Here is a 26,454-nt window from a genome sequence, read left to right on the forward strand (position 1 = left end):
GCTTACGGCTGGACTCGCCTGGCAAGCATATGATACACAAAGTGTCTCAGGAGTGCACTCATAAAATCTGATGGTGAAATAAAACCTGTTTAATATGGTGATTGGGGGGTTATAAATTATAACAAAACTGTTTTTAGATGGTAGTTCTCCTCTCTAAAGTGATAGTTCAGAGAGTCAGTGCCAGACACACAAATCTTGCGTGAGACCTAAACATAGTAAAACGTATGTAACTATTTCAAAGGGAAAAAATATGGGGCTGTCTCAAATTACTAATAATTTTTTTTTATATGACTGTAACTAAAATTGTGATTTAATTCTTGATTGGTTTTGATGAATGTAATTATGCAGAAGGATCTTTTAAATGATGGTGTGTCTTAAACATTAAAGCATATTTGTATTAAAATACAGTCTATTATATATACTTTTTTTTTTTTTAATCGTGAATGACAAATTGACAAATATACATATCATATGACCATAACCTCAATAAATCAACTTCAGTTCAATTTAGCTCAAAGAAGCTTGTGGTCAATCTGATCAAGATGTTTATGTCACATTGTAGTTTATAACTTTCAAGGGTTTTTTCCCCTTTTTATCACATACAGAAAAGTCCCACTGACTTGTGAAGTTTATCTGATGCAGTAGCACATGTACACCACTAGATGGTGTCATAACAGAAAGATTTCGAAGTCTTGAAAGACCCATATTGTAACTTTCTAGTGCTTTACTTATAGTCCTGACATTCTTATTAGTATATTTTTCTAGTTTTCAGTGTCAAAAGCCATTTCAACAGTACTCTCAGTGGGGCTCTTCTGAGAACAAACTGTTTTTAGTGGGTGTTCAAAAGGCTCATTCATATTAATGAGCATTTACTCTGATTGGATAACTATTTTCTGAATGATGACTGACAAGTGATGGACTGTGGATCCCCAAACTTACTGGCAAACATTACTTTATCAGCAGAGAAGTAATGGCAGCGCTATCAGACTCATTTGAACTGGATTCAGACCCCGATTCGGAGACGGCAGACGACAACCAACCATCTTGTCAACCATGCTTACAAATGAATGTTACAGAATGGTAAATAAAGTTTTTATCAACTTCCATCATGGGCATAACCATGGCCTTCTTGGGGTCCCAATACTGAGAAAATACCAATCTGGGAAAATGGGTATGTAGCCTAACAGCCATAGTACAGGCATATTGCTATATTTAGGTTTGTAGGTTTCCCAAGTGGAAAGAATAACGAATGTGAAGTTTATCCTGATGAGGATGGTCAATAGGAGACCATATTATTGTATTTTCCAAAAATTGCCATACTATTGCATGTTGTCCGAATTATGACAAAAAAAGTCATACAATAGCAGGTTGTAAAAAAAATTAAAAAGTCATACTAAAGCATGTCGTCAACATTATGAAAAAAAGTTATACTACAGTGTGTAGTCCAAATTATGAAAAAAAGTTATACCGTCCAAAATGTAAAAAAAAATATCATACTAGAGTATGTTGTCCAAAATGTCGAAAATAGTTCATACTCGAGTACGTTGTCCAAAATGTCATAAAAATTTCACTATATTATGTCATACAATAGTCTATCGTCCAAAATTACATAAAAATGTCATACCCTACCTAACATCCGTTATGGTAAATATGTAATATCAATTCTGGTAAAAGAAAAGACCTAAAAGTACAGTAGAAATGTAATGTTTCCATTATATTAATTTTGAAATTCTTTGACTAAATGGGACAAAGTCTAACCTTGATCATGGCACTTATTATAGGTACAATGAAAAAAAAAAAAAAGAGACACTCATCATCCGTTAAGATTCTTGCAGACATTAGGTGGACTGTATGTGAGACTGAGTTTAATATTTAAAGACCTTTTTCACTTGCCAAGTGAAGGCAAAGTTAACAAGTAAAGCAAAATCAAAAATGGAGTCGGACTTGTACCGTGAAGTAATACCATACCATCTATTGCTTCATGAGCTTGAAATATACAAACATGAACTTAGTTTGCTCATCATGACCAAGTAAGTGTGAATGTACGTTTTATCATAGACCCTGAAACACTTTATTGAGGGAAATTCTTGTGGGTTGATAACGAGGTATGTATTTGTATATATTCTGGAACTATTTATTTTCAGTGTAAATTTGTAAATAATACAGATGGTTCTACCTCTATAGAGTTTGTGTAAATAAATAGACTACCAGACTATTTTAAGAACAATGTAGTGCTTTCAATTATATTGTAATTGAACAAAGGGCATCAGTTTCTAATACTGGCCATTATATATTTTTGTATTATTATTATTATTATTTGTTGTTGTTGTTGTTGTTGTAAAATATTATTTCAACGAGAAGCAGAGGATCAGGTCCAGGCAACGAACCTCAGTTACCATCTACAGCTGTTGCTGTAGTTTTTTCTGCATTCTGTTGGGTGGCACTGTGTTTTTTTTCTTGTGTTTAAACTTAAATCCTTGATTTCTTGTTCCGACTTGTTTCAGATCATTTAGCTGACACTGACTAAGCTCAGTTAAATGAGACTTGAAAAAAATCATACTGTGTTGGTATTTGGGTTCAGAAGACCATAAAAAAAGAAGAAGATTCACACAACATAAATAGGAATGGGTATTGATTTTAATCAATATATATATATATATATATCATTTACAAATATAGAGGTGTATATAAACTCACAAGAAGTTATAAAAAAGAGTAAAATAAAGAAATTATTCTACACAGAAATGTATAATATAAAACATAATTGGTGCAAAGTAAGACTTAAGTCCTTAGAACTAGTGTATCTGAAATAAACACAGGTCTGATTATCTGCAGCATTCATTTTATTGTATTGACCTGTCCAAAAATAACACTGCAACTCCATTTGTCCACCAGCCATAAGACAAAATAAACTCTTTATGGAAATCAAATAAACAGGCTGGAGAAAAAGCAGTACCGACTCTAATTTCATTGACGTGTCAGCAGAAACATCAGGAGTACATGCCCTCAGGCAGTCTGCTTCAGGAGATTCGCCTGGGTGTCTTGCAAGATTATCGTTTCCTTTGGTGACTTTTTGGAGCTCTTCCCAGATCCCCTGTGTTCAAAATGGGAAATGCAAATAAGGATAAATAATTTTGTTCTCCCTTTCTCCTAAACTGTATGTGCTTTTTCCTTTAGTAAAACACAATGATGGTCAGGTTGCCGTTTTGTTTTCTTGCTGTATACAGTATATCTCACAACTGGAATTCTCATGTGTGCTGTTACTAATGTTGTGATAGAAATAAAATAACACGTGTCGTGTCCTGCAGCTTGACCTTACCGCTCCTCCACATCTTGTATTGTGTCAGGAAGGGCTAAGCCAAGTGTTTCTGGTAGAAATATCGCAGCCACCCCGCTGAGGATTGGAGCTCCTCCATAGATCAAGCCTGGTAGCCAAGGAAAGTATTCCCCCGTGAGGAGCACCATGGGGGCCACCATCGCCCCTACACGAGCCATCATGGACACCCATCCCATGCCATTCTGACTGAGACAGAAAAAAGAAAACAATAAACAGCCATGAATACACATTAAATCACCGATTGTGGTGCTGCTGATTAAACTTCAGTGTATGTGTGAACTGTTATATTAAAGGACAATTATAAAACATTGCTGGAAGTGCACAGTAGACATCACAGCTGTAACATTAAAACCTTGAAGATAAATTAATCTAAAATATGCACTAAAAACTATTCATTTAAGGTCTTATTTTTCAGTAATACAAGCAGCTGTATTTTTAATGGTTTCAAGCACATAGATAGGTTCAGAAGGTTGTATGTTGCCCTTTGACTAACTTTTTCTTATTTCCTGGTACATATTTTTACATGTGGTTTATTTGTTTGTTGGTGTCGCAACTCGGAAAAAAGAAGAACCAATATCAAAGGATTTCTGGGAAATATGAGGCGTTTCCAGGAAGGGGTATGATGAAAAAAGAACCCACACAGTCAGCATCTCCTCTGCTGGGAGACATGTTGGCAGAGTTGTGAAAACACACTGCAAGTGTGCAAACAACAACAACAGTGACAGTAACGCCAATCACAAAGTGGATATCCCGGAACAAAACAGTTTGTGTCAGACTGTGGTGATGTTACAGCAGCTGAAGCTAATTTCCTGCAGCTGATAGCGGCGACCAAGGCAGTGAGCAAAACCTCACAGATGTTACCAACATCATGCTGAGTCCATATTGCGTAGGTTTTAGGGAATATTGGCAGAAATGCATCTACTTGTTACAAAATAAGCTGATGCAATGAAGTGTTGACATGATCTGTCACTGTTAAGCCTTCATGTCATGTGAGTTGAAGTGAACTCTGTGTGGCAGAATTAAGGTTGGAGGGCAGATTAGGCAGAACAAGTGTCAAACAAAGTGTCTGTATAATAAACTGCATGGTAACAAAATGCACACCACACAGACTGTTTCTTCTGTAGTTTGCAGTGGGCTACTACTTTTGTAGATGTTATTGTTTGTATCTGAGTCATCTGGTTGCAGACTTCTGGAGGATTCCCAGTTTGTGATGTTCAGGCGAACTTAAGTCAATACAGATGGGTTATTTCCTCAGTAAAAAGTAGAACGTGACACTAGAACATGAATAAATTGTCCCAGCAAACCAAACTGAGAGTCACATGTTTGCTGCCGGATTAGACTCACCGGATAATGGTTGGGTACAGCTCTCCAGAATAAAGGTAACAGCAGTTGAAGGATGCAGCGAGGCAACCTTTACCCATCACAGCCAGACAGGTGCGTATGGTCTGTTTATCTGCACAGAAGTGGAACATCCATCAGATCACTTACTTGTTTCTGCAGCAGTGGGGGAGATAATGTTGTAAACATACCATAAGGTACCAGAAGGTTGATCAAAATAGTGACTCCAGCAATGATGAGAGCGCCGCACTGCGATTGCCGGCGTCCTATAAAACTCATAGACACAGTTATGACGACTTTGGCAGGGATGTCGACTGCTCCGAAGATCACTTGTATCAGGTAGATGTCCACCCCAAACTTTTGCAGATCCATAGCAAGACCATAATAGGCGAAGCTGGTCGCTAACCTAAGTATGAAAAAACATGCAAAGAGTCATTGTAGTTTTTAAAAAGGTGATTAAAACATGCTTCTGAGTTTTTCTATAACAAGAGCAGGACATGCACCAGACAGCACTGAGGCAGATTGTCATGATCCTCATTTTGGGTGTGCGGAAGAGATCCAGGACAGAGTAGGAGCCCTGAGAGCAGGACATCTCTTTCTTCATGGACTCCTGAAGCATCTGTACACAAGAGAAAGGTGTTCTTCAATTCACAATTTGTTTCGACAGAACACGCATAGACGGCGCGAACAACACAAACACACAACAGTCTCTTACTTTAATGTCAATTTTTTCTCCTTCTTCATGCCGCCCATTAAATTTAGCCACACTTTTAAGTGTCTTGATGGCTTGTTCGGACTTATTATTTAAAGCTAACCATCTTGAAGATTCATGAAACCACCTGGAAGAAATATTTGTTTAGTTTGTTAGTGCAATAACTATATATTTGATCACAGAATCTTCAAGTTGCATGTCTTTAGTTCAACATAGTTCTCACCATGAGATGAGGAAGAAGACATAGAAGGGTAAGGACACAGCCAGAGTCAGCCATCTCCAGTCTCGGAGGAAGTAGGCTATGACTGCCAGGATCAGCTGTCCCACCGTGTAACAGTAGCCTGTTATTGTCCCCACCACAGTTCGCACGCGAGTGGGGATCCACTCTACGACTAGACATGAGAGAATCGCAGAAGGAGAGATATTTTTAGTTTGATTGGCACCCTGTTGTTATCAGCATGCCTTCAGCCCTTTCACAAATTACAATGATTTGTTCTTGATCCAGATAAATTTATCTTACTGAGTGAGAAGGTGTTGAGCCCCAGGCCAGACAGAGCCATGCCACAACCGAAGCGGAACAGGCAGAAGAGGGAGAAGGAGGACGAGAAGGCAGCACATGTTCCTGACACGGCCATCAGCAGGTTCGAAATGAGTAGAAGGATGCGGCGGCCATATCTAGGAGTGAAGAGGAAAGACAGTTGAACATTTTTTTTTTTTTTTTTTAGGTGTTTAGTAGATGGACAGGCAGACAGGCGGGCGGGCGGGCGGGCGGGTAGACAGACAGGCAGGCAGGCAGGCAGGCAGGCAGGCAGGCAGACAGACAGACAGACAGACAGACAGACAGACAGACAGATAGATAGATAGATAGATAGATAGATAGATAGATAGATAGATAGATAGATAGATAGATAGATAGATAGATAGATAGATAGATAGATAGATAGATAGATAGATAGATAGATAGATAGATAGATAGATAGATAGATAGATAGATAGATAGATAGATAGATAGATAGATAGATAGATAGATAGATAGATAGATAGATAGATAGATAGATAGATAGATAGATAGATAGATAGATAGATAGATAGATAGATAGATAGATAGATAGATAGATAGATAGATAGATAGATAGATAGATAGATAGATAGATAGATAGATAGATAGATAGATAGATAGATAGATAGATAGATAGATAGATAGATAGATAGATAGATAGATAGATAGATAGATAGATAGATAGATAGATAGATAGATAGATAGATAGATAGATAGATAGATAGATAGATAGATAGATAGATAGATAGATAGATAGATAGATATTTTAAAAGATGAATGAACAAATGCAGCAGAAATGTTGGCTATAACTGTACACAGTTAAATGTTACCTGTCGGAAAGGCCTCCGAAGATGAGAGCTCCCACAAGCACTCCTCCCATGTAGGTGGTTTGTCCCATTTGCTTTAAGGAGCGCAGGTCGCACACCAAATCCCACTAAGAAAAATAAACACAAGTCAACATACATGACAAGACAACCTGTAAACATCTTCACGTGTCATCTTCCTTTGTGACATCTGCGAAGATGTCACAAAAAAAATGCAGTCGTACGTCAGATATGATTGTGGAGCTCCTCTCAGTCATGTTATAGGACCATCCATCGGTGCATTCCTGCAGGTCAACATCCAAACCTTCCTCAATCTCTCCCCACTCCCCTGAACTGGAGCTTCCATTCTTCGCCAGGAGGTGCCACTGTGGAGCACTGTAACGCTGGCACTTATGTGGTCTCCCCGTTTGGTCTAGTGGCACTGTGATCAGCAGCGTTTCCTCTGGGCTCAGTTGGGACTGAGAAAGGTTTGAGTGAGCGCTGCAGAAGTGTGGAGGCACCGCAGCCACAAAGTTCTGCAGCAGGTTGTGACTGGCCATCATCAGGACGGGTATGCAGAGGAGTGTCACATGCAGGATCTGGAAGCGCCCTGTGCTGCCCACCTGCTCCAGGAGGTCACCAAAAGCCATACTTTTGTACAACTAAAGCACCACAGGGTGAATTAATGTTAATGGAACTTTGTTGTTAATCCCAGATTCCTTTAAAATACTTGAATCTGCAAAAAAAAAAAAAAAGAGTGTGTTGTTCCAGCACATGTGACATATTGTGTATGTTTGTCTTAGAAGTGTTAAACAATAAGACATTTAATAGACTTACCTGTTGAATTAGTTTTCTTTCATCACATAAAATACATAATATAGTGAATATGTTGGTTCTGAAAGTGTAGCACTTTCTTTAAAACAACATGATACCATCCGGTCAAATAAAATCCTGACAAAGAGTTCCAGTGAGAATCCTCCAAAAAAAGATCTAGAAAATCAAAAAGAAGTAAAAGTCGTCTTGTTGCTGCTGCAAGTTAAAATGAATAATCGGCTCTTAAATTCCAACAGATTTTCTGTACTTTGGATTATTTAAAGTGCAGTGTAACCTCTTGAGGTATTAGCAGCTTGTTCCGTGAATGCTGAGGTATAATGCGGAGTCCTTGCTGTACAGGAACAATGTCTCGTTGAAATATTTCAGTGCAAGTGAGCTGCAGCATCAGGAGTGGGCACATAACTATGCTCGGCTTGTTCCCCTCTTTGCACTGAGACACACTCATTGCCCTTTGCTGGTTACTTAATAGGAATGACAGTCTGTGTGTGTGTGTGTGTGTGTGTGTGTGTGTGTGTGTGTGTGTGTGTGTGTGTGTGTGTGTGTGTGTGTGTGTGTGTGTGTGTGTGTGTGTGTGTGTGTGTCATGTGAGGTAAACGCGATAATTTTGATTTAATGAAAAAAAAATGTCCTTTAGCATTTTCTGTAATGTTTTCTGCAATTGTTTTTCTTTTGATTAGTTCACAGATAAAGCATAGAATTGTTGGATTAAAGAGAAGAAAAAAAGGTGTTCAGATAATAAGAAAATCAATCAGTGAGCATTTGACATAAATTGCAAAAGATGCAGACAAATATTCAACGATTGAAATGCACTTTACACCGTGACCTTGTCTTCCTCCATGTCGCCCCTTGTTTGAAAACAGAATTTGCCATCAATAAGTGACTATACATGAGAACTAAATCAGTAATGTCAGGATGTCAGAAGCGGGTGGTGTGACAGTCATGTAATGCTGACTGAGAGTTATTGGTAAGAACCAGTCATTTCTATATAAACTTTCATATGTGTGTTGTGCTTTTGAATACATGGAGATAAAATCTGAGTCGTTTTTGCCTGGTTCGTGTCCTGGTGATTAGTTATGAGGAATGTGTGCACTTGTGTAAGGATCAGCATGAGATGTCAAGCTGAATGAAGTTGCAGGTGCACCAAAGCAAAACAATAAACTTTCAGTTTTTTCAGCTGCGAGACTGTTCTAGGAAAAATGTGTCCTTTTAGATTCCTCCTTCTTCAGGGTATTTTATAAGTTGAGCCGTAAAAGTTCAGCTTTTAGACAGAAAGCATGAAAAACTGCAGAAATATAAAATAACAACGTCTGATGCTGACTCCCTGGGGTGCTTGTGGAATTCAGAAACAGTAAAGTGGAGGGTGAGAGCTCAAACAGATTGAAAGGGTACGTCAGCTAAACAGGTTACAGAGAGTAAAATCAGCTCAGTTTTAAATTCAGCCTTAATGTTTTACAAAAACAATTTTCGAACAGCGGGGATGATTTTATAGTTTTGTACATTCTGGGTTTGAATGACAAATCACAAACATGAGAATAGAAAAGATAAATGGTGTCATGGGATCCAGGGGTCAAGATCCTGTTGCAAAGTGTGCTGCTGCGGAGTATTTATTGATATTCTGCTACACAGTGAAAAGGAAGGAGGGTCTGACACTGTAAGACAACCCAGAACATGGGCAGGTAACACAGATGATCTAAAGGTAGGGAGGGGACTGTATTTAAACACTGGAATGATCAACGGATGGGATATAGTTTGCATGTGTGTTAAAATGTCTGGGCACAATTTGGCATAATCATTTACTTGTTCCCAAGAATGAAATGCATAGATTTTAGGGTCAAAGGTGAAAGATCAAGGTAAGTGAGCCTTCACACGTGTCCCATTCTTTTGAAAACAATATCTCAGGAATGCTTTGAGCGTTCTTAAAATTTGGTACGAACATTCACTCCGACTCAGGAATGAAGTGAATAGATTCTACTGGTCAAAGCTCAAAGGTCAAGGGTCAAAGGTCAGTGTGACTTCACATCTGTCTCGTTCTTTTGAACACCAAATCTCAGGAATGCCTTGAGATCATTTCTTTAAATTTGGCACAAATTGTCACTTGCACTCAAGGGTGAACTGATAGATTATGATGTGACCTCACAAAACACATTTGTGGTCATAACTCAGGAACTCATACAATAAATATAACAACATTTCACAAAAATATCCAATAGGACAAAATTAAGTGATGGCATTTTCGATTCAAAATGGTTGTTAGAGGTTTCTTCCTGTTAAGAGGGAGTTTTTCTCCCGTAAAGAGGGTTTTTTCCCTCCTGGATTATGTGGGAATTGTTGAATTGTTGGGTTTCTCTGTATAATGTTGTAATGTTCTGTTATAAGGACTTTAATGTGTTAAGTGCCATGAAATAACCCGTGTTGTGATGTGGCGCTATAAAAATAAAATAAAATTGAACTGAATTGAAAAGGTCAAATGTCAACTAAAATGTGATATCAAAAAGGGAAACTAACCTATTTCACATGTGGTCAGATGAATTGTTGAATGTGTTACACTAATCTTGTCAGTCCACCTTGAAACTGGGTTGATTATAAAGTACTTCTGTGCTGTCAGGTTAAAGATGTGTGTGAAGCATTGATCGCTCTTTTTGCAGCAACATCTCGCCCTATGTTTGAAGCATTGTCTGCTGCCAATCAGTTTTTTGGCCAAATATGTCAACATATACGTATATTATTCCTTCAAAGTCATCACTACAAATACAACTTACTATATGAGACTGGGCAGATATGGATGTAAACTGCAACGTGACTGGATGGTGGCGGCGTGAATTCATTCATACATTCTTCTATTTCAAAGTATGGCAAACAACAGAAGTCATGCAGCCTTGCTAGCTGCTCTGAAGCTTTTGGTACTTTGAGTTCAATTCTAATGTCAGGTTAGTATGCTAACATTTTCTGATTTGCATGATGTGCACCACTAAGGCTGATGGAAATGTTTCTCTAGTTTTGAATTTGGTTAAAAACAATAGCATGGGACAAATAACAAATTGGACCTGATGTCACAACAAAATATGAAGGGATCACCAGAGTGATTACAATTCATCAAGAGTCGAATAATAAGCATGTATCTCCATCGAACAGATACAAGGGTTGACCAACAACTGATCACCACACCTGCACCCACATTTTCCTTCCTTAATTCTGTTGAATCCGAATGTATCTAATAAGCAGCAGAAAAGTGGAAGCAGCCATATCATTTTAAACTCCAAACAAGGGCCCGTCACCTTTAACCCTCCTGACTCTGCTGCCCAAGACATGTTGTCTGTTTATAAAAATGGATATGTTTTTCTACAGCCACGAAGTGAAAAACATATCCTGTGCAAACCAGTCTTTGTCACAAAATTACAGCTCTGAAGGGACCAAATACCAGAAGTTATTCTTGAGAAATCCATTTACAGATATGCAAATCATGTATGTATGGCATTTAGAACAATTAAAATGGTTTGCTGTATTTCTGTGGTTATCTATAGCTGTGACAAGCCCTGAAAAAAAAAAAGCATTTATTACAGAAGAAAACAGTCAGTCAAATACTGCAATCATGTTGACAAAAGTAACATACCACACGAATCCTCTCACTCCATGCCTGCTGCTCTGTTAATAGGTATTCAAACACAAGATGACTCATAACAGTTTGACCATTTGTCACTCATTTTGTCAATATTTATTCCAGAGTTATGCTTTCTTTCTTCCTTTCTTTCTTTCTTTCTTTCTTTCTTTCTTTCTTTCTTTCTTTCTTTCTTTCTTTCTTTCTTTCTTTCTTTCTTTCTTTCTTTCTTAGGAATACAACAATTCATAGTGAAAAAACCATGTAGCATAACTCAAGTGTCTTATTTCCTGCAGTTAAGGAAGCATTCAATACAGCGATGTAAAAATACTTCATTAGAAGGAAAAGTCCTGCAGGAAAAATGTGACTTAAGTAAAATTACATAATTATTAACAGCAAAATGTAGCTTTCTGACTTATTTATTATTCATATGACATCACTAGATTATTAATAGTAAAGCCTGTTTGTGTCAACAGCATGTTACTCTTGTAGCTGCCGGTGGAGCCAGTTTGAACTACCTTATATCCAGTTTGATATCCAGGGACAGCAGATACATTTGAGGGGTCGTCAGATGATTAATGGGAGAGGAAAGAAGAAAAAACAAAGTTGTTCTTTTTCTCTAAATCTTTGACTTTTGCTTCAAAAAACAATACTTCCCTCTGAAATATGGTGGAGAATAAAGAAGCATCATATAGAAATACACAAAGAACAAGTACCTCAAAAAAATGTTTTAAGTACAGTACTTGACTAATTGTGCTTTATCACTTTCATGGCTTTTTTTTATATTTAAAATGGTTTATTCAATACAAGATTTATTTGATGAACAAATAATTCCCAGCTGTGCTGGATGGCTTCATTTGAATTGTATGATCAGTTGATTTGTCAGGATCCCCATTGGACACACACAGTTGATAATGATCACTTAATATAATATCTAATATGAAGTATATGAGAATAGCTCTCACACATTTGAACATCATAAAAACACACTAGAATTTATATTATCCCACCATCTATATAATTCAAATTTCTATATTCTATTTTTTATTCTTTTAATTCTTTTATTTACTTTTTCACTCTCACCCACATTAATACAATGGATTAATTGTTTGCACTTTACTGTGCTGTATAATTAATTTTAAAGGACAAAATTGCAATTTCAAGCTACACTCAATAACCCATGATGACAACATAAAAATATATATTTATTTTCAAAATTATAAAAACTAAAAAAAAAAAAATCTAAGATTGAAATCTCTAATATACAAAACCATCCAGACCTTCAGGCACTTAATAAACTGCACCCTGTTTGCTTTAACCAGGGGATATCATGCATGCCAGAACACCATGACAATCAGCTGTGTTTTATTGTCACCAGAGGGACTGTTAAAGAGTAACATGAGTCACAGGTGTTCACTTGGTTGCAGCATGGGGAAAACTGTGTCTCACCTGCTCCACTCAGTTTAAGTCTTTCCTCTCCCACATCTGGGAACAGCAACGCCTCCAACAGGCGACTCAAAAAACTTTTTAATCCAAAACTCTGACTGACACATTTCCATTGGTTTCCACTCCAGCAGGCACTTGTTTTACAAATTTTAAAATGAATTTAAATAACCAGGAACTACAAGCTTCAGTGGGGGGGCTAATATGCAGGTTGCACAACAATTTGGGGGTTTGGCTTTGAAAAATGTTACAACCTTGTTAAACATTTCTGCCAACAGAACATTAGTATGTAATTAAATGCAATTTACATAAGTGATAGATTTTGATTTTTCTGGAAGCATGTTATAACAGGAGGAATATAGACTGCAACACACTCCCAGTATCTATTTGCAGGTAAATGCTGCAAGGAATCTCATGAAGAAGCCAGACAGTTTCCCAGACAGTAATTATGTAATTTTTAAACAGGCTTTTTTTTTTTTTTTTTTTTTTTATTTCATGCATCCCTGTTTTTGTTTTTTGTGATGTTGTGATTCATTGTTTTGGTGTAAAGTTTCTGGGTCTGCTACAACAAATGTTATCAGGAGTGACCCGCAATAACAGCCAGCATTAAGATTTACTGCCTCTGGCTGCATCCGATCAGCAGAGTGCTGCCCTCACTGACACGGAGCCAAAGTCCTGTCTGCTGCTAAGCTGGGTCTCATGCTTGTGTTGTCACTCATGGGGCAGTGTGGGCTTGGCTTCATCAAACACTCTTATCCCTCTTATTTGTTTTTGTTTTTGTGATGCCCCACTTACCTGTGGATCACATCATCCCCATATGTGTTTTATTTTAAAGCTGCACCCACTAACCTACTGGACTTTCATCCAGCAAAAGCCCATGTTGAACATATTCACATAATGGGTGATTCAGTATTTTAAGCATTCCATAAATAAACTTGACAGGTTTAATATTTTACAAATAATTGCTTACTGCAAGATCAACACCAATAGTGACTCTTCTCTCAACTCAACAGAAAGCAGTGTCAGGAATATGGTGACAGGTTTATTTTTCTTCAGGTTCGAAGTAAATGCAACTGCAACCCACACATCAGACTAAACACATAAAATATGAGTCTACTTGCACTGACGTTAATGTTTCCTTCAAATTACAGATTTGACTTTTAGGCCGAGCGGAAAATGTAAAGTTTTTAACAAGTATTTAATTACACTTTTGTCCCCTCTGTTTTTCCACCCAACCGTTGATGTCATTATTAGCCAAGCCTTTTCTTCCCCTCGTACTATCTTCTAAGTACAATTATACTCCCTTTTTCTTTTAGCAGCTTAAAGAGCACAATCAAATCTGTCACATCCATCAAAGCTAAGGCTGTAGATTGGACAGAGCCTTGTATGAGCACAGTCTCAGCAGGAGGCAATAAAATCAGTCATATATAGTACATGTTAAAACTGACCCATATACACCACAAATCGCAGGTTATTAAAAAGTGAAGAATGATTTTTTTTATTTATTTATTTATTTATTTTTTAAAACGTGTCGTGTAGGGCAAACACTTTGAGTAAAACTATGAAACAGTTGATGTACAAGTACTTCAAGTTTTAAGGTTTCTGTTTTTCTTTAGTCTTATTTTTTTGGTCAAAATAGGAGAATTGTTTATTTTGCAAAACATTTGCCAAAATCTGTCATTAAGACCAAATCAAATGTTCAACTATCAACTATTATATTACATTGACTTGGTTTTTGGATTATAAATCAAATTGCCATTGCATATAATGTTTTAAAACACAACTATCCTTGCTCCAAAATGCATTATGTGTACAGAGGCCAAGAACGCCAAGGTTGCAATTATTTATATTGTATCAATTAACCCATTACTATGCGAAAAGAAAAGGTTGTTTCCTCTTATTATCTATTGTAATGTTTATAAGATGTCAGGAGGGCCATGCCAGCATGTAAAGATGCACCTTGAAAACAGTAGCGACTGATTTAAGCAGAAAATATCAGATTAAGGAGCAGCTGCTATTGAATTGGAAGAAACTGAATTGTGTCTTTCTGTTTAGAAATAATATTCAGATCAGTCCTTGTCATTTAAGGGGAAGACCATCCCAGTTGCAACCTCACAGTTGTCCCATATTTCTGTATCGTAACTTGCATCATTAATCTTTAGCATATTTCAGCTGCTTAGAAATAAATCTTTCATCTCTTCAGCTGGTGTGGGTGTGATCCATCTTCATTTGAGTGCACATGACATCCTGCCAAATTAGGTACTCCATAAATTCTTTCTCAAAAGTTTGGGGTCAACAGGTGTCTGCAGGCAATGTGGGGGTCAGTACGCACAGCGGGAGGGGCTTGAATCGGTCACGGCAAACGAGATATTGACTTTGTGTTTTCTCGTGATAATGAAATATCACAAGTTACAGTGTCACAAGAAGACAATGTTTGTTTATCAGTACGGTAACTAAATAATTAACTTGTGATCTTGAGTATTAAGTAAATCATTGCAAGCACGGCCATAAAATGATTATATTTTGCAATACTTAAATAAATCAAACCTGAAAACAGCTGTTATGGTATTTAACACAAATTTTTATTCAGAATGGGTCTGAGTGGAAATACAAGAGTTTATATTTTTGAATAAAAAAAATACCACCAATACATTTACAAAGCCTACCACAGAGCTCGTTTATCCACTTTTACGACAGATAAAATGTCTGTATCCTTGATGGTAAAAACTACAGTTTTCTCACACCAGCCTGAAACCTGTTGATATTGTGAACATGCACATGTGAAAAATGTAAACTTTCCAAACGTTTGTGTGTGACGCGGTGTAACGGCTATAGACGCAGGTTTGTGGGGGCTTTCACGAGACATACTGTATCTACCATGTAGATTGTAGAGGCACTTGAGGGGAAGTTGGGATGTTTGGCTGTCTCTGGGACACTTTATTACATGTCATCGGGGGCAGGGAGTTTCTCAAGCGTGGGCTCCATTCCCCAGATCTCACGAGCATACTGGGCAATGGTGCGATCACTAGAGAACTTGCCACATCCAGCAATGTTGTTGATCACCATCTTGGTCCATTCCTTGGGTTTCTGATGTGAGGATAACAATTATTTGTGAGAGAGCAATAAATATTTCAATCTTATTGTCCTTCTATTAGTAGTGATACACTAAATATAACTGTGAATGCATGCGAGGTTTGTTTTGATTGCACATACCTTGTAAAGAGCATTGACCTTCTCCTGGCATTTAATGTAGTCTTCATAGTCAGCAAAGACCTTAAACCTGTGCAGAAAATGATACTAATAACTCAATGATAAAAGACATACACAACTCATAAACAATACAATTTAAATGCATGTATGTATGAGTGCTGCATATTTGTGTGCATGACAGAGACTTGGAAATGTTTTTGTTTTGTTTTCTCTACTTTTTTGCACCAGCATGCAAGTTTATACACATCCTTATTTGTATGTGCGTATGCATGTCTGCGCCTCGGGCTGCTAATGTGAGATGTGTCTCTACCTGTCATGATGCATCAGCATGTTGACAATTTCTTTAAACAGGTCAGGCTGCTTTGGGCTAAAGAAGCCTCCAGCAATCTGGTCAATAGCCTGTTTCAGCTCAGGCAGACGGTTGTAGTACTCTTCAGCGTGGTATCTAAGCAGGACGGAAAACAAATAACAAACACGTTCAGAAAACCGGAAGCACAGGCTCGTCGCTGTAGTAACTGGGCCATTCATGAGGGAGACAGTGTCTATGGAGAGACATCAGCAGGTTCCCCGAGGCAACACGTTTCAGTGTGGAAAACCTCAGCTTGTGCGAACAGAACAATTGAGTCTGGGTGCACCGACTAGCTGAGAGCCAGAAGAAGATCGTTACCAAAACTTGTGCAAGACTGCCGAGCTGGACTGTCTGAGCGCATGCAGCTCATTGCGTTCATATTAAAAAGTCTTGACAGATGGCCTATCTTGGAGGTATTTCCCCAAATGGATCAGATAACTAGTAACACATTGTGATCTCATACGCAAAGATATTAAATACTGTAGTGTCACAAATAAAAACACAAGGATGAACCTTGTTCCTGGCTCTGCTCCCTCATATATCCCCCTGTGGGAATAAGTCATAGTCAAATTATTTTTGAGCGAGAAGGAAAATATTTTAGCACTTACAGCTGTATGTCAACTGAGTTGAATATGTGTGGAGAAAAGATTTGATTGGTTGCAGAACAAAATATGTTAGAGGCAGACAAAAATACGACAATGGGAGAGACTTCCTTCTTTACCCTTTCACGTCAAGTGCGTCAACGTCATCCACCCTCATGCCAAAGATGAAGAAGTTATCTTCACCGGCCTCCTCGGCCATCTCAACGTTGGCTCCGTCCATGGTGCCAATGGTCAGAGAGCCGTTCAACATGAACTTCATGTTGCCTGTGCCAGAGGCCTCAGTGCCAGCTGTGGAAATCTGCTCTGACAGATCAGCTGCGGGGACGACTGGAAAATGACAGAAGTAGAGGGTTGATGACTCTAATATGCATTTTGTGTTTGTGTGTTATGCAAAGCAATGATTTAATAATTACCTTTCTCTGCCAGTGTGACTCTGTAGTTCTCCAAAAAGATTACTTTGAGACGGTCTCCGACCACAGGGTCGTTGTTGACCACCTCACCGATCGCCGTGATCAGACGGATGATCATCTTGGCCGTGTGGTATCCAGGGGCAGCCTGCAAGAAAGGCGCAATTAGACACAAAATGTGACATTAAATGCATTTAAGCTCCACTTATTCTAGTAAAATACCAACCTTTCCTCCAATCATGACAGTTCTGGGAGTCCACTGCTTGTTGGGCTCCTTCTTGATGCCTGGCATAGATGTCAAAAGATTAAAAAATTGAGGTGTAAAGCTAAATCCTGTCCACGCTCTGACACCCAATCTGTGAAGACCTGACTGTATTTCAACTTGAGAAAATGTCTGGAGGCATTTTAAATGGGTACTTACGGTTGTAATAGGTGATGATGTGCAGACAGTTGAGCAGCTGTCTCTTGTATTCATGGATCCTCTTCACTTGGATGTCAAACATTGAATTGCGGTTGATCTTCACTTTGTAGTGCTCCTCCAAGTGCACAGAAAACTTCATTTTGTTTTCCTGCGTGATCGAAACATTAATTTCATTCAGTTCCAATTTAACATGTCTGGATATTTGTATGTGCTGTACTCACATTCTGGATTTTACTAAGTCAATGCCACAGTAATACAGTCAGATACAAGAAAAAGGTCTGCCAAATGTAAAAAAGAAATCTGGTGCCAAAACTTTCATGTTATTCCAGGACATCTCTCCACATTGATAACTGTCTGTCAAGCTTGAGGAGGGGAGTGGGCCAAAGATGTATTTATTGTCATTGCTCGTCAATTACCGAGAGAACCAGGCATAATAAAACAGCATCGTGATTGTGACATAGAGAGAAGAGATGCCCAGGTGGATCCCGAAATGTCTTTCAGTCAGTGTTTGCATCCCAGAACTCCTCTCCCCTTTGTACGACTGTTCGCTTTAGATGATTGTCTCTATCATACAACTAAATGAACTGAGATGTTAGTGATGTGAGCTGACCAGGTGGCAACAGGGGAACTGACGTCGAGAGGGAGCGCGCCGGGTGCTGAACTTTGCGTGGGTCTGAAGTCGCGGAGCTTCAGTGCCTCAGGCCTTGAAGTAAGTCCACTCTTTAACAGCAGGCTGACAACCAGATGGTGCCCACATCACCAGGCTCTGGGTGCCCCCGGGAGAAGGGCCATGCAAGGTTGGGTGTATTCATGAAAAGATTTTTCCCAGAGTTGAGAAGTAACCCTGACAACATGTTGACTTCTGCTGCAGAGGCTGTAAACGTTGTTTATGGAGGCTTTGACACCGACCACAGAGGAACAAACAGCTCTTCAGGTTGGATATTCGAAAAGGGTCTCTCCATTAGGTATATCATGGAGCAATCTGTGTGTATGAACCGTAAGAAGCAAGGAGTACTTTATGTGGAATATGTGCCACTTCTCTCCAGGGCCTTCTGCTATTGAGCAGAGGCTGGATTTTCATGTCCAGCGATGATAAAGCACCATCATATACTAAAGAGTATGTGCTTATCTTCCTAAGCGGAACGGTGTTAATACACCACCTTCTCATTTGAGATCAAATAATACAGATTTACCTGTTTCACTTTGGCAACATCACAAATGAAAGCCTCATCGTTGATGTACTTGCGGAGACCCTGGAGCTTGTCAAGGTCACGGATGAAGTCCTCGCCGATTCTCTGACGAGCAAAAAAAAACAAACAAGACAAATTGAAGAACGAAAATATCATCGTCCTCTTATGAAGTACAACTAGACAGTGGAGCTTTGTGTTGTTTGTGTGCTTGAAACACAGCTAACCTCTGCGATGGCCTCAGCCAGCCCCGGGTTGCACATCACCAGCCAGCGGCGCGGAGTGATGCCGTTGGTCTTGTTCTGGAACTTGTGTGGCTCCATTTCATAGAAGTCCTTGAAACTGCAGGCAGAGGGAGATGTCATGTATCACAACACAGATTATATGATTTGGGATTAAATAAAACATATACTACAACATAGACTATATACTTGTATATATACTGTATTTTGGTGTGAGGATTTCCCACTATAAAGTATTGCAGGCAAATTAGGGTTCATTTTAGAGACATACACAGTAGCTTTGAGGATGTCAGAGTGTATCTGGGCCACGCCGTTGACAGCATGGGAGCCCACGATGCACAAATGGGCCATGTTGATCCTCTTCTGTCCACCTTCCTCAATGAGAGACATACGGCTCAGACGATCATTATCTCCTGGGTACTTGGCAGCAACTTTCTGCAAAATTTAAAGGAGCATGGGATTTATTTACTGGTTATACTTCTTTATTTTGCTGAATCAGATTTCAAATGTCACACATGTCAGATTAAGTTAACACAGCTACTCTAAAGCAATATATACAATCAGCAACAGGACAATTTCCATCAGTGTGCATGTAGAAGAAATTCAGTGCATTATTGTGCTGCTGTTCATAAAACCTGCCCACCGCTCTGTCAGAAATATTTCCCTCTCTCTTCAGTAGGAACGTGGGAGTCCAGCTCTGACAGATGTTACAATTAAAAGCCAATCAGCACCATTTTGTTCTTTGACTTTTACATTGCAGCATTTAGGTCCTCATGCCAATCTTAAATAAAGTAATTTCTTGTATTTGAATAGGTTTTTTTTCCGCTTGTCTCTTTCCACCATGGCAAAGCTGTTCACGATTAAAGAAATACATCAAGTGCTGGAATTTTGCATGATGTGCTTTTTGTTTTTTTAGCATTTCAAACTGTCTTGAATTTTAATACCATTTTGTATTTAATTTTTAGCCTGTGAAGGTCCCACTTTAATCTTAATCCTTTTTCAGATTTATTTCCTGCAGCAAGCTTTATCAATATGTATCATCCTTAACTTGTATCAGTAGCAGTACAGTACATATTAAACATACTATATGCCAATACTTAACCACAGATAATATTGGCAGTGAATTCTTCCTCGTATGTATCGTAAACACTAAACCCATTGTATTCAGCACATTTCATAGATTGTGATATGTTGTAATGTGCAGCGCTAACCTCCAGGTGGCGGCGGTTGATCTCATAGACTATCTCCAGGTGACGGGGCAGCAGATGAGCAAACAGGTCGACTGGCCAGCGCTCCAGAGCTTCAGGAAGGACTGTGTGGTTGGTGTAGGCACAGGTGCGCACACAGATGTCCCAGGCCTGAACAGCAGCAGGAGAAAATAGGTTCAGGAAGTAAGACAGTAAATCTCTGGACTTATTTCCTTAATTGTCCCTGGCAGTACACAAAAATCAACAAGGCAGCAGCAAATATTCAGTGTCAGACAATATTAGAAAATAAGGTGAAAGAAAAGAAAGTCCTAAACACTAAAACACTACAAATCAACGTGCAGTAAAAAAAAAAAAAGGAAAAGAAACATTTTTTACGATTAAACGATTAGGTCCTCATATCAAATTGCTAAATGCTCAAATTTACAGTTTAAACCTTATTGCTCTTCCTCACCTTATCCCATCCAAGCTTCTCTTCATCAACCAGAACCCTCATCAGCTCAGGAATAGCCATGGCTGGGTGAGTGTCATTCAGCTGGATGGCAACCTGAATATGCAGAAGATTATTAAATGTCAATACAGAATTAGAATGTGTCATAAAGTGCCTTGTAGACACTGTTCATTTCAACTATTCTCCTAAGGTACAATAAAATCCACCTACAACCTGTTCAACACGCTGACAGAGGCAATTAAATGAAGACCCAGAGAGAACATCAGGGGAAAATCTTTTCATTTCTGACAGAAACTGTTTTGTTGAGTTTTTCACTTCACCTTGTCAGGCAGTTTGCTGAAGTCTGTGCGAGCGATCTCCCTGGAGCCAAACTTAGAGACCTTGAAACGACGGATGATGTCTTGCAGGGTGGCAGACACCACAAAGTATTCCTGCTTCAGACGGAGCTCCTTTCCTTCAAAGAACTGAGGGTAAAGACACATATTTGTCTTTTTTTGTTCTGCAGGCAAACATGAATGGCTTTTTAATATTCATTAAACATAGCCTTATGCATGTGAGTGGCTGACATTAATTAATGGATAATGGATGGCATCTATTTTAACAACATAATTACTCCTGCCTTATGTGAAAAGAAAGAACAGTAGCACAGCTGCAAAGTCTCAATTTCTGATACCTGTAGTATAAATATTGTGCGAAAACTCCTCTATAATATACTTTTATACAAATGAAATAGAATTACATATGTAAATGTACATCCTCCTTTAAATAATTAGATTATGGAAGCTGTCCACTGTTCAGTGGATCAGCGTTTGAACCAGATCATCCTTGAACATTCTTATATTATTAAATTTTTTTCTTCTGGCATTAACATTTAATTTCACTATTATTAAGCCACAAGTAGATGTAACCACTGATGTGTTTAAGGCAGTGTTTCTGTTATGAATTATGAATATTATGAATATAACAGAGAGCTAAAAAGGTATTTAGTTTACAGTTATATGAAACTGAGAAAAGGAGTCTCATTAGAAAAACCGGAACCTTTTTAATAGCAATAAATACAATTTTCATTCAAAACAACTTAAGAAATAATCAACTTATTGTTTTCGCACCCTTATCTCGTTGATAGAAACACACAGTATAAAAGGGCAGCAATGTAACACTGATTTCACTACGAGGTCCACCACAGCATCTGCTCCCACATGCGCAGACATAAATTACCAGACCTGACATGAGTTGCAGCTCTAGATGTTTATCTCCTAAATCCTCCTCCTTCAGCCTTCAGGGAGTCAGCACATGTTGGTCAGAGCTTATGTCAGATTTAAAGGACAGCTTCAGAGGAAGCAGAAAGAGCACGCAGCGACTCCAGCTAAACACAAAGGACTTTAGTAGGGGTCCAAATTATGGAAGTCTGTCTCTCGGCTGAGTTAAGATTAACCCTATATAGTCACACAGAGCCATACAGTCCACAGCTCCCTGATCTACGACACTCATCTGTTTCCTCTAATCCAAGTTAACATATGGATGGTTGGCCTATGAGTGCGCTTCTAGTGGATTAAAAGATAATATACTCATATTTTCTTACATTGTCATTGGGATACAGCACACGGGAGATGTTCTCAGCCAAGTTTCTGTCCAAAACGGCCTGAATGTAGCCGCCAACGTTGACTATAAGGAAAAGAACACAGAATTAGTCAAAGTTACTTCACATTTAACGGCCGTTGCATGATTGAAAATATGTGATCTCTGCCAGACACATACAGTCTTTGAGGTTAAAATCGCAGGGTGCCTTCGCAGACCACAGCCTCATGGTGTTGACATAGTTGTTTCTGTAGCCTGGAATAGGGGTGTCATATGGCAGGGCCAACACTACCTGCCAATACAAATACATGGAGAGAAAAAACTGAAATATATAATTGTATCATCTCAGAGAACATTTTTCATTTACTTGTAATCATATTTTCACCTGAGTGTCAACCAATTTGACACCATCGGGGTGATGCTCAGTCCTGCCATAAAAGTGCACCGGCCGCATGTACTCAGGACGTGCTTTCTCCCAGGGGTTGCCATAGCGCAGCCAATCATCAGCCTCCTCAACCTGGATAATGACATGCATTTATATTGAGGGAGAAAAGCACTCATTAGGAGAGAGGCTTCTGAGTTGAGCCAGACAGAAAATGACAAGGAACATCAGGTCACGCTAATGATAAAGGAAACTTATGCAGCAGGTGATTCAAGGTGAAAGAAGAAGCAGCTCGTCTCACTCGTTGCAACAAGAATACAAGGTCAAACAAAACCGGAAGCTGAACATTTCTAACCTGCCAGCCATTGATGATTTTCTGATTGAAGATACCGAATTCATAGCGAATACCGTAACCGTAGGCAGCCAAACCCAGAGAGGCCATGGAGTCCAGGAAACAGGCTGAAAACCAGAGACAGCACATGAAAAAAAGCTGATACATTTTATAGTTCTTATAAAAAAAACAATACAATATTTTTGTCAGTCAAAGGGGTAAAAAAAAAAATCTTTGAATTTATAAAATGGAATGGATGAAAAGATGCTCACCAGCAAGGCGACCCAGGCCACCATTACCCAACCCAGCGTCTTCCTCCATGTCCTCCAACTCCTCCATGTCCAGACCCAACTACAGAGGTCAACAGAGCACAGTATGGACTAACGATTTTAGGTTGCTGCCCCCTTTCCTTTTTTTTCTTTTTTTTATACAATAGCTAAAAGGAGAAATTTCCCAGATTAAGCCTCTTTGTCTCACCTGGTACATGGCCTCGTCACAGGCGTTCTCCAGTGCGAGGTTCACCATGGTGTTCTGGAGGGTGCGGCCCATGTAGAACTCAAGCGAGATGTAGTACACACGCTACAGTTTGAGAAGAAGGGGATAAATAATCTGAGTCAAACTGCACAAATAAATACCCAAACCCATTTTATGAACTCAGGCAGAGAGATTTTAGTGACACTATATGATCAAGGTGACAGAAAGGTCCCCACAGAAGCCTGATGGGTACAAATTTGACATTGAAACCAAAAACCTGTGAAATCATATGCCAAATGTCACAATAACACCCACCTCCAGAATGTCAAGGAAATCTTCAGGTTTCATGATTTAGCTTCATGGTTGGGAGTGCATAGAAATGTGCCACCTGAGCCTGTGTTTAGCCTTTGCCATTTAGTTGGGTGTCCGTGTCCCCGTGTCCCCCCCCTCTCCCTCTTCCCCCCTGAGATGGAAGGGCAAACACAGGCTGAGGAGGAGGCAGGGGAAAGGAGGGAAGAGAAGGGACTCGGGGACAGATTGCTTTGGGTGTTACATAACACCAACATTTTGGCCCGGATAAAAATAGCTTCTGTAGAGGTCGCTGTAAAGGTCAGCCCGAGTCCGATACCCTTTCATTGTTGAGTTAATGTCTGGAGTGATCGGAGGGGTGCTTCCGAGAGATGTGTAAAATAATCATGAATACAACTGACAGAGTCGTATCACTGACTAGCTAACAGAATCTCCTGAATTATATATGACTGAATGTTCCAAATCTTATCTGACTTCAGTCCATTTTTCATCTCGTTATGCTGATTGGCCTATTTTCCCCAAAAATATATATTACCAATAAGGAAAAATCTATCTTGTTGCTGTAACATTAACTTTGCAATACATGATCTTTGCACAGAGCTGTGGGCCGAGCTCTGACGTACTCCCTCCTTCTGCTTTCTGGTGGACCTTTAAGCGACTTGTCTTTGACCTTTTGGTCTCAAGGCCCAGAACACAGTGTCAGATGGTCTCTGCGTATCGAGGTTGCAGCTAAACAACATCTGATTAAAAAAACAAGCTTATTGTGAGAAGTAAATGCCTCCCAACTGAGATTAATGCTTTGCCACTTAAGTTATGGAACTCTAACCATGCAAAAGAAGCCAAGGCGGGCTGGGGAATTTTCTTCTGCTGTTCAGAAAAAAACAAATTATTCCCTTTATTCGGGGTAGTAGGGTTATTAATGATTTTGGAGGGCCATTTTTTCCCCCACTAAGTAAATGGAATTGAGTTTTACTCTGCTTCTCAGCCCCTATGGTATTTACATGTGGTTTTGCATGACATTTTTTAGCAATCATGTCGTGTGGTTCACACTTCTGCTGCTTTATTCCAGTGATGCCAGCCTCCTATTGTTCTTCCAAGGATCTTTCTGCTGGTTAACGACACAGGAGTTGCTGAGATAGCCTACAGCTTCTATGTAACTCTGATGCTCTCAGAGGCATGTGCTCACATGACACAAGTTAGGGTTATGTGCACATAATGTTATGGCACAGGAAGAGAGCCGAAGGTCTTCGGAGGGTTTAATGTTTCAACACAGTATAAGCTCAGCAGCATACCAGCAGAGTGCTAAGAACCCTCAGTAAAGTTTAAATGTCATGACTTGGCATTATGCTGACAAGAGGCTGCTGAAAGTACAGTTAAAGAATATAAAGCCCGGGCACTCAGTGCTGGAAGAAAAATTCACTTCCCTAAAAGCAACAATACAGTGATGGGAAAATATTGATAGCCCTGCATTTAATATCTCAGCTAAACTACAAAATGTTATCAATATGTTGACAAGTATTCAAAGAAAGGTGCTCCTCATATAGAAAAATGGTCCCGGTTACTGATATATGATTTGACACTAGAGCGTTGATACTAATGCATCAACAGCACCTCAGTGTTATAGCAGATAATGGTGGAGTTTCTTTTCACTACATACAATAGCAGCAGTTTGGGCCAGATGTTGAGCCCCCTAAAGGGTCATAAGATACATTTTACGGGGTCATGAGATGACTAATAGGAGCAGAGAATAAAAAGCCTGCAGTACAAATCTATATTTATTCATTATGTTTTTTTTTGTGAAATATTGGATAATATTACCACTTTGAGCCTTGAACAGGTATTCAAATTAAATTCATTAAGTCACGTTACATCACTGTTTGCTTTAAAATGTACAAAAAGTGCAGAAGAGTTATTCCCTGAAACAGTTTAAGATTCAGACCTGTAACACATCGTGACGGTGTGACGCACCTTTTACTTTGATAACCATAAAAGCATTATAATTTTCTCACAAATTACAAGATGATAATGTTTTAGCCATTACAATAAGCAGCTTTAAATGAGTTTGTATTTTGTCAGTTGTTTTTAATTGATGTTCGTGGCAGTTCGTATTTCTGTACATGCTGTTATGAGTGAAACTTACTTTGGGATCTTTCTCGTAGTAGTGCTGCTGGGTTCTGATCCACCTGCCAATCAAATGTTCCCGTACTGTGTTGGCAAGAGCAAAGTAGTAATCCCTTCTGGTCGCCACATTTCTGTCCTTGACCAGTGTAAAATGGAGATGTCTGTTGAAGTTCTGCTTCAGCTCTGCGACGTTTTCAACTCCAGCGAGGCCTCGCACTGAAATTTGTTTCTTTCTATCATGGTCAGACAAGGGTTTGGACATGGTGGCACGAGTTGTAGCAGCTCGGGGCTCTGACTAGGGGAAGAATGTAAACAGTAGGACAGCAGGTATGCACCACCAGGCACACAGCAAGAGTGGTACCCACACTACAGCATAAGCTTCAGCTTTTTAAAGACGTAGCTATAAATATTCAGCAGAGGGTGGAGCAGATTGGATATTTTAGTTGAAGGGAGGGGCATATGGTGAGGACAGAGAACATTTCAATTATGTCATCGTGAATATCTGAAGGGCCCACTATGTAGGACTGGTAGCAGAAAACAGCATCTTAGAGGATGATGACATCC

At 39.1% G+C, this 26,454-nt stretch overlaps 2 protein-coding genes across 3 annotated transcripts; both read right to left on the reverse strand.

Moving 5' to 3' along the window:
* Positions 1-2,619: 2,619 nt before the first annotated feature.
* On the reverse strand, positions 2,620-7,985 carry slc22a6l (solute carrier family 22 member 6, like). Of its 2 annotated transcripts, XM_069713230.1 has the most exons (11): positions 7,587-7,985; positions 6,995-7,485; positions 6,777-6,880; positions 5,908-6,062; positions 5,611-5,779; positions 5,391-5,514; positions 5,179-5,294; positions 4,867-5,081; positions 4,682-4,790; positions 3,320-3,523; positions 2,620-3,094 (listed from the first exon to the last, which is right to left on the reverse strand). In XM_069713230.1, exons 2-11 carry the CDS (start codon positions 7,397-7,399, stop codon positions 3,007-3,009), a joined length of 1,689 nt encoding a protein of 562 aa, XP_069569331.1. In that variant the 5' UTR covers positions 7,400-7,485; positions 7,587-7,985; the 3' UTR covers positions 2,620-3,006. The 2 variants fall into 2 exon arrangements, with proteins under 2 accessions (XP_069569331.1, XP_069569332.1); XM_069713231.1 differs by lacking the exon at positions 6,995-7,485.
* A 7,196-nt stretch (positions 7,986-15,181) lies between these two features.
* On the reverse strand, positions 15,182-26,249 carry pygma (phosphorylase, glycogen, muscle A). The gene is made up of 20 exons (XM_069713228.1): positions 25,910-26,249; positions 23,464-23,565; positions 23,259-23,337; positions 23,011-23,114; positions 22,659-22,790; positions 22,454-22,565; positions 22,278-22,360; positions 21,016-21,159; positions 20,699-20,791; positions 20,251-20,397; positions 19,311-19,474; positions 19,025-19,139; positions 18,804-18,905; positions 17,611-17,758; positions 17,416-17,474; positions 17,196-17,337; positions 16,902-17,109; positions 16,142-16,276; positions 15,835-15,901; positions 15,182-15,708 (listed from the first exon to the last, which is right to left on the reverse strand). The coding sequence occupies exons 1-20, from the start codon at positions 26,150-26,152 to the stop codon at positions 15,562-15,564; spliced, it is 2,526 nt and encodes an 841-aa protein (XP_069569329.1). The 5' UTR covers positions 26,153-26,249; the 3' UTR covers positions 15,182-15,561.
* Between the last annotated feature and the right edge of the window lie 205 nt (positions 26,250-26,454).

This window comes from Brachyistius frenatus, unplaced genomic scaffold, assembly GCF_029030835.1.
Source record: "Brachyistius frenatus isolate BFR_SWC_R1_liver_20210118 unplaced genomic scaffold, ASM2903083v1 Contig_117, whole genome shotgun sequence".
Lineage (NCBI taxonomy): Eukaryota > Metazoa > Chordata > Actinopteri > Embiotocidae > Brachyistius > Brachyistius frenatus.